The sequence below is a fragment of the Scleropages formosus genome, chromosome 20 (genome assembly GCF_900964775.1).
Source record: "Scleropages formosus chromosome 20, fSclFor1.1, whole genome shotgun sequence".
NCBI classification, from domain to species: domain Eukaryota; kingdom Metazoa; phylum Chordata; class Actinopteri; order Osteoglossiformes; family Osteoglossidae; genus Scleropages; species Scleropages formosus.
Window position 1 is genome coordinate 11527095 of NC_041825.1, and position 8873 is coordinate 11535967.

General features: G+C 41.1%; 1 protein-coding gene across 1 annotated transcript; it reads right to left on the reverse strand.

Moving 5' to 3' along the window:
• Positions 1-1779: 1779 nt before the first annotated feature.
• coq7 (coenzyme Q7 homolog, ubiquinone (yeast)) lies at positions 1780-4924 on the reverse strand. Its single transcript, XM_018739664.2, has 6 exons — positions 4794-4924; positions 4053-4231; positions 3505-3619; positions 3273-3412; positions 2551-2619; positions 1780-2154 (listed from the first exon to the last, which is right to left on the reverse strand). The coding sequence occupies exons 1-6, from the start codon at positions 4867-4869 to the stop codon at positions 2077-2079; spliced, it is 657 nt and encodes a 218-aa protein (XP_018595180.1). The 5' UTR covers positions 4870-4924; the 3' UTR covers positions 1780-2076.
• Between the last annotated feature and the right edge of the window lie 3949 nt (positions 4925-8873).

Below are 8873 nucleotides of genomic sequence, written 5' to 3' on the forward strand. Positions count from 1 at the left end.
GGAAAACGGTATTCCTCTGTGTTGTCCATTACATCTCCTTCTTACAGATTAATAGCATCAGCAGAGCCAAAACCTGAGTTCCTGAAAGCACATAGTGGACTGTAGCTTGACTGTTAGTACTTCAGAAGTTGTGTCCTTCTCAGGTCTGATAGTGAGGGCAGTTTAAAGGGTATCTGAGCAAAAAGAGATGAATTAGGGAATGTTCACCATTGAAGTCTGGAACCATGTTGCAGGAACTCCTCAGACTTCATTTCAAGGGATATTCTAAATGCCATGAATCTGCACTAATTTCTGAGCCATCTTGGTTGCTGCGGATTCATCCTTATGACTCTATGACCATGAAAATTCAGCGTCCTCTGATTTACACCTAGAGGGTAAATATAACAATTTCTACTAAATTGTACAATGTCAATTTCAAAATCGAGAGCACCTTTGGGAATCTGCAGGAAAAGACATGTTAATACACTGTAATGAACTCCAGGATCAATGGATGGATGGATGGAGACATTTGCTTCACTATTAAATGCTCCTAGAATTACTTAATGTGTCTATTGTGACTGACGAATGACAGCAAACAAGAAAGCTAAGTGGAATAGGTTTAGTCTCTCAAATGATGAATTTGATATATTGCATTTTAAGTTGCCGAACAGCTTTCCTCTACAGCAGTTTGTCAGCTCGTGGGCGGGACGCGTGAGCCCGAGGAAAGACAGACTTCCCTCTTTTCCTGTGTCTCGTGTGTTATTGTATTTGGCTTTAATTTTTTGTTTTTACCCTCCTTAATCATGGCACCAAAGCGTAAATGTGATGCAAGTGATGATGATGATGCATCCAAGAAAAGAAAAATGATCACGACTGAAACTAAAGTGGAAATAATAAAGCAAAATGTTAAACCCCAGCAAACATTGGAAAAGCGAACATTAAAGTTTCATTAATGTTTTATGCACAATCACAAACACACAGTCTCTCTCTCCCTGAGAGAGGACTAAGCTACAAAAAAACACTTGCAGAATCTCAGCTGCGGAATCTCACTCCAGACCAACCCTCCCCCCATTCTCAAACCTACCTCGCTCTGCTCTTCAAGTCCTGTCCCTCATTGTTCCCCAGTCCCATTCCACATCTCTTTGATAACGACTGCCTGCCTTGTTCCTCGACCACGATTTCGGATCCTCACCTCTGTTCAGTTCGCTGATCGACCAACCATTAGCCCATCCCCAACCAAGATAACATGTCTAGGCCTTTGATTCTGAATAAACAATCCTGCATCCTCTGTTCATCATGACAGTAGTAACATTTATTATCTTTCTATGTCTCTCTCTATTATAAATACTGTAGTTACAGTACTGTGCAAAAGTCTTAGGCACTTCGCTGTTTCACAAAAATATTTGTTTTAGACCGTTATTTAATGTCTTCTGCATTAGTGTCAATGGAAAAGAACATATTTTAGATTTCCCAGTATTCCTTTTGCAAAAAGTTACAGTATTACAGTAAGGGTTTTATATGTTGTTAAAGAAAATAGTACACACACACTGTCTGACATTGCTTGTTCTGAGCGGGGTTGCGGCGAACTGGAGCCTAACCCGGCAACACAGGGCGCAAGGCTGGAGGGGGAGGGGAAACACCAAGGATGGGACGCCAGTCCATCGCAAGGTACCCCAAGCAGGACATGACCCCCAGACCCTCCTGAGAGCAGGACCGGCCAAGCTCACCGCGACCCCGCTGAGGACAAGGATGGATGGTTACTAAGCTTACATTGTATTATTATTACTGTATTGCTATATTAAATATGTTTTTGTGTATCCGAAGTGTTTCTTTAATTTTTTTATGCATAGAAAGGTAAACGATATATGATATAGCAAGACAAACATTCGGTAAACTGAAGTAAGATAACCACCATGCCTAACTGTTCCAACTTACGTCAAAATCCGACTTAAAGACAGACTGAGGGCACGGAACTCGTTCGTAATTCGGGGACTGCCTGTACATGCCATCAAACAACTAGAGCACATACTTGTCATATTTACACATTTCCAAGCATTTCCGTCCATTTACTCTTAATTTAAGAAATACTGAGTGGTTTTAGATGCGCTCAGATATATATATTGCAGCCTTGCAGCCAGCTTGAATCACATTCTTTAAAAGCCAGTATCCAGGCACCTAGAGAAGATAAAGGATAAAAAAAGATTACAGAAGAGTTCAAGACAATATCAGACACAATGAACACACACACACATTTTCAGAACCACTTGTCCCATACAGGGTCGCGGGGAACCGGAGCCTACCCGGCAACTCAGGGCGTAAGGCCGGAGGGGGCGGGGACACACCTAGGACGGGACGCCAGTCCGTCGCAAGGCACCCCAAGCGGGACTCGAACCCCAGACCCACTGGAGAGCAGGACCTGGTCCAACCCACCGCGCCCCCTTACACAATGAACAAGGCAAACTATAAAGTCTCAGGGAGTCTTACAAAAAATTTTGCCACTTCTCAAAAATGAAATCAAAAACATAATTATCTGCCTTTAACATCAGGTATGTACATGAAAACAGTCCTCACCGATTGAGCATCTTGCTCTAGTCCAGTGTCATGGTGTTCCATCTCCTCATCACGACACTCTGTAATCAACTGATCAACAAATCCGACATTGAATGACAATTCCTATTTCAAATCTGACTTTTCTAGAATGCACTGAAACTGCTGTAAAGAATTCAGAACATCTATTCTTTCCAAATTGTAAACATCGTTAAAAGTCAAACATTTTGATGCACATGAAGAATGTCAGTTTGCATTGACTAGTTGGAGCATGGTGAAATGCAGTCCTTTTTAATCAGTCTATATCGCCATCTGGAGGGCATCGATATATTTTTTAGTATTTTTAAAAAGGTACACCCTTAATGAGGAGAATGCGATGCAGTTTTAATGAATGAAACTCGTGGAGAACCATTTCCATAGGATTTTTTTAATGTATTATCATGGTATGTGATCTAATTGGTCTAATAATTAGTATTTGGTCTGGGACAGCTGGTACCGTAATAGTTAGATCTGCTGCCTTTGAACCCAAAGGTGGCAGGTTTGAATCTCACCTCTGGCTGTAGTACCCCTGAGGGAGGTACTCCCTTAAATTGCTGCAGTAAAAATTACCCAGCTGTACAAATGGGTAAATAATTGTAGGTAGGTTAACATTGTAAGTGACTTTGGAGAAAAGCTTCAGCAAAATGTAATTTGCAAGTTTAATACAACTAGTACAGGGAAAAGAAGGGAATTTTGTAAATTCTTACTTGTAATAAATCTTTATATTTCTCTGGATCAGTCTCCATAAGTGCCCTGATCTGACTGTTGTAGTGCTCAGAGATGCTCTCCTCCACTGCCACAGTGCATGCCATGGCTCCTTCTTTCCCCAGCAAGGCTGTGGAGGCTCCTACCAGCACATACAGTTAGCTATAGCTTAATCCTTTAAGGAAAGCAGATGTAAGCACCCTCTCACAACCATTTATTCCTTCCTGTTCTCACCAAGTAGAAACCCTGTTATGTTCCAAAAGGGCAACAAGGCTGTGGGTCGCACTCTGTTCTCAGCCAAAATCTCATCGAATTTCTGCAGATGCTTTTTCTCTTGATCCCACATATGCTGCGATGACAGATTAAAAAAAAATTAATAAATTAGTATCTCGCCGACTCTGAAACATAAAAAAGCAGATATTTAGAAACTGAAAATGTTTTAAAAATATTTCCATTTCTGGTATATAAACAGAAGGCATTTCATTATTCTCTTACTACATGCTTTTCTATATTTTACAGAAACTTGTTTTACAAATCACAGTTCACAGTACTGAAGCACATTAGAAGAAGCAGTTAGAAGTCTAACGGCAGCACTGCACTCGGATCTCAATCTAAATCCACACCCAACTTGTTCATTTTCTATAGGCACCGCACGTAGACAGAAAAAGTAAAATATTAAATGACCAGTTAAACACCGAGATCCTCACACACCAAACAGGTGCTAATAATAAGTAATATGTGCATATGCCATGAGAGACCCTGACTGTTTAGATTGTCAGTACCTGGATGAGGGGCCCTGACTGAGTCCTCCCCAGCACTGCCATCTGTCCAGCATATATCCGGTTGGCCCCATACTCGCCTGCGTGGTCTACTCGGAGCATTCTATGCAGCAAAGCTTTCTCTTTTTCATCGCGAGGAGGAGGCAACACACCGTAACTCCGGGAACACAGGGGAACCGCTGCTGCTCACACAAAGAAATTTATAACAGCACATATTTATTTCAAACGCTGAATCACTGACACAATCGACATATCTTTTTCAAATGTATCACTCATTTGATCTGATGCCTTAACTTGGCAAGACTGGACAGGGAACAGTTTACGTGCACAACAAGTGTTGTATAACAGGTCAGACTGTCATCGGAAGGCTCTGGGTTTGAATCCTACTGTAGGTACTACCCTGAACCGATACTCTATCGGCCTGCTGCTAAATCATTGGGTAAATCAATGTAAAGTTGATTATCTAACAGTGTAGGCTGCCTTAGACAAGGCAGGCAGTTAAATTAAGGCTGAAGAAAGACTGATGAATGTGGCAACACATCTGATCTCCAGCAGTTTCCTCCTGGTTTGTTTCCTACATGAAAAAGCCAAGCCAAGGAGGTAAATCTCTAAATCTGACCTAGGCTAAAGTTTGTGCATCCACTCATTCTGCAGGTATCTGCCCTAGGCTAGCTGTACGTTAAACACAAAACAGTACTTATTAATATATTTATCACATATGCAGCCAAGTAAACCTTGTGTAACCTGAACACAACGGCCGTGCGCCCCAGCAACTCCGCAGACCGCGCCATGTCCGCATTCCCTCCATCGCCGCTGCCATATTTCTCTCAATGGCTTAAAAACAATGTTATTGCCGCGTTACGTTTAGTAGCGGATGCGGTCGGCGCATTTAAATGACGTCACGCGCATACCCGACTTCGTCATCTCTGGAGTTGAAAATGCTGCTGTTGCGGTTGCGGGGATAATTATTTTTCTCGTACCTATGTACTCTGCATATACATAAAAAAATATATTCTCGGACTGAGATATGAGTAGCATTTACAACGCATTTCCTGTACGAAACGTAAAAGTGAGAAAAGTCATATAGTTGGGAAGGAAACTAGTCAGTGTGTACATAGTACATCATGTGGAGATTTGCAGTTGCTGTGCAATTGTGATACCAGCATCGGCCTCGACGACACTGATCTTGTTTTAAAAATGTGTCAGTTTTTATTTATTTAAAATGGAACCGCAGTAATAATAGGTGCTGCAATTAATGCGGTTTGACGTAAAATGTTAGCTGTACGAACAAAAACTAACATGAAACTCCGCAAACTGTGGGCTAGGTGGCGTCATTGTACAGATAGAAAATACTACCACATGTAACAGTACTTTCTGTCCCCATACACAGCAGTTTGCTGAGGCTTATTTAAATTATGTTAGAAATAAATTACAACTTGCACCCAAACTCACAGGGCACGTATATAATAGCAAGCTATACTGCAGAAAGAAATTTTATCTGTGCTTGTAGTGATTATTTATGGTGAAATTTAAAAACCTTTAGGCTATTCATTAGTTTTCCCAGATAACTCATCCTGTCTGTTGACTGACTGGCAAATTGAGTGCTTTGTCTGAGGAAGTTGCTGGATTGATCTTCTACACGGTTTAGAAGTCTCCACGGTCCCCTTACGATTACTGAGGAGAATGATCCTGAGGTTCTTCAACTCCTCCACCTGAGGCACGTACCCCCCATTCCTCCAGAAAACAAGCCACATTTTTATATGAGTGAACCATGACCTCAGAGGTGTTGATCTTCATCCTAGTTGCATCCAACCCAGCTTCAAACTGCAGGAGATCACATTCTAGCAAGGCCAACAGGACATCAGCACATAACAGTGATGTAACAATGGAATTCTCAACCTGCATCCTCTACAAAGCCTGGCTGTACCTTAACATCTTTTCTATGAAAATCGCAAAATGAAGAAGAGACAAGAAACACTTCATTTTTTGTCTAGATGGACCATGGTTGACTTAAAATGAGATTATAGTCACAATTCCTGCTTTGCAATTACAGGGGCCAAATGGCTCATGGCAGTAGACCGGGTACCCCGTAGCTCTGCACCCAATGTCAGACAATGATAAGCTTTCTTCACGTCTACAAAACACATCAATTGGGTTAATAAATTGCCAAGACTTTTCCAGTAAACTTGAAAAGATAAAGTGTTGGTCCATGATTCCATGACCAGGAAGGAATTCACATTTTTGGAGACCTGAAGACTTTTCCAGCAGTGGAGTATGATCTTTTAATGGTTGGAATACGCCTTCAACTCCTTATTTTGAAAAATAGGTACCACCACTCCCCTGTCTGGCAATCGAAAGGTCCTACCTCCCGCTCGTAATGAAAATGGGCCACTTCAAAGCCTAAAGACATAGTGGAGGAGAGAACTTTCTGGAGGCGCTCTCTCAATTTGGACAACAAGAGTCTAGAAACTCAACGCATTCAACAACAACAAATACAGATTAAATTTCCCATTTTTATAGAACCTACAGAGTTCTTTTGACTGCCTAAAAGCTGGTCTTCATAAATTAAGGATTTTTAAGGCATCACATCCCAAAGAACATGGTAAAGGGTGAACTGACCCATGATGTGATGGGCCGCTGCTGCTTCAAAGTGCAGTACTCCTACAACTCATGCCATCAGATCCATAAATAACCATTTATGACGTGTTTATGTGTGGTTTCTGTACAACAATCTGACCTATGAAAATTTGTTTCCATTTGTCTGCTTCCTTTTTTTTGCCATTACTTATGGAAGAAAATGTCACAAAATGAGGGTACGAGGCACACAATTGCACAAACAGGCACAGCAGCTTCTCTCTGACTAAAATGAGGTGCAGCAAAATCGCTAGTGGCAATATGAAGGAATGAGAATGTTACCAAAATATGATTTTTAATCGCAGTCTGTTTTTAACATATTTAATATATGCCCTGTTCTGACAGCTTTATAGAGAACACACCAATCATTTATTTGTGCAGAATCTCTCAGTGAAAGGATGATAATTTGCTTGTTCATGAGTAATTGAGATTTAATTGTGCCATTAGTCTTATGGGTTACTAAAAATATGCTGCATAATATCACATAAATATGGTAGAACATACATTTGTTAACCTTTTACAGTTTCTCTTTCTCTGTAAAATGATTTATTTGTCAGCACAGATATGAAATCTATTAATGATGTGATGCTAATGGATACTCATAATCAAAAAAGCAATAATCCCAGGCTTATCACACATACACATTGGCTGAAGCCACTTGCCCTGAGCAGCATCACAGCGAACCAGAGCCTAGCTCAGCAACACAGGGCGTAAAGCTGGAGGGGGAGGGGACACACCCGGGAGGGGACGCCAGTCCATCGTAAGGCACCCCAAGCAGGACTCAAACCCCAAACCCCCCAGAGAGCAGGACCCGGTCAAGCCCACTGCGCCACCACACCCCCCACAGCCTTATTGACACAAATTTATATTCTATGTGTTATTCTATTGCTTTTTAATTGAATTTTTGCAAATGTACAGTTCCCACAGCAAAGTGCTTAGGTGCTCAGAGACACAGAGTCTTTGGCATAATACAAACCAAGAAAAGTCTATGACTTAACATTGATAGTCTTACTGACAGTTTAACGCCTTGGTTTGAAGGCATTCATAGAGGAATACTCCAGACTTTGCTAACAGATCTGAAATTTTGTGTCTCCCTGACTCTCCTCTCTAGCTCACATTTGTTATGTTGTTTCACGTCTCATCTTACAGACTTGTTTTCCGTAATGTCTTCCCCCGAATTCCTGCTGGCCAGCCGGGTGAATGCTGTGTAGCGCGCAGTCAAGACGGGGTGGAAGTTTAGTACGCCCTCGCTGTCGGGCCCGAGCCAGTTGCTGCATAGCTGTGGTGAGGCTCAGCCAAAGAGCCTCGGGCCACTGTGAGTTAGTCAGCTTCCACCTAGACAGGGACCTGAGGACATGGAAGATCTTGTCCAGCGTGTAGAAGACAGTTCGGAATCCCAGCTTTAAAAATTTGTAGAGGGAAATAACATCTCCCCAGTGACAAATTGTCTTAACAGAATTTTTCCTTTTTTGCATGGTTGTTATTTTAATAGACTTGTAGGTTAAATATGCATAACAATCATAAAAATTAAAAACAAAATTGCTAAGTATTTATAAAAACCAAGGTGTTTGTCAATTACTTGATCGACAATGCAATGTATGGTTATGTTTTGTACAAAATTACAGTCACAGTTAATGGGCTATACTTGGATAATTCTGTCTAAAAAGGCATCACAGTATATCTTTTTCATTAGACAGAAATATGCTTTAATGTATTTAATTTAGAATAAAACATTAAGGTCACTAATCTTTATTCAGCAAGCATTGACAGGCTTATTACCTGCTTATTTATGCTTAATTAATGGTTTCATAGCTTTTTTATGATTCAGCAATAAATTTGATTGGGGGCCTTATAAATTTACTGTTTCAGTGGAGTAGAATCAGCAAAGTAAAAGAACTCTAGAAATGTTGATGACAGTTTACGATCTGTCTGCACTAAATTGGTAGGATGTTTATCATTTTTTAAGGCTCTGGTGTCAGACGGGGGGAAACCCCAGATTCTTCACCTCTGAGGAGGAATGGGGTGTGCTTCTAAGCAGTATAGTTTGAGATTGCAGTGTTTTCATCTGAGAATGCCATTGACTGTTTTGGTGCACAATGTGGTCAGAGCAGTGTGGAAAAGATGTAATTCATTTGGGCCATTGCTGTCCTTCATTGGCTAAAAAGGGTGCACCCTGGTGTCAGATGGAAG

Coding starts and splice junctions, on each gene's coding strand:
- coq7 (XM_018739664.2), bottom strand. CDS start 4,869: ATGGCAGCGGCGATGGAGGGAATGCGGACATGGCGCGGTCTGCGGAGT. Junction 3,620..4,052: donor AGTCAGGGCCCCTCATCCAG/GTACTGACAATC, acceptor CTGTCATCGCAG/CATATGTGGGATCAAGAGAA. Junction 3,413..3,504: donor CATAACAGGGTTTCTACTTG/GTGAGAACAGGA, acceptor ATGTGCTGGTAG/GAGCCTCCACAGCCTTGCTG.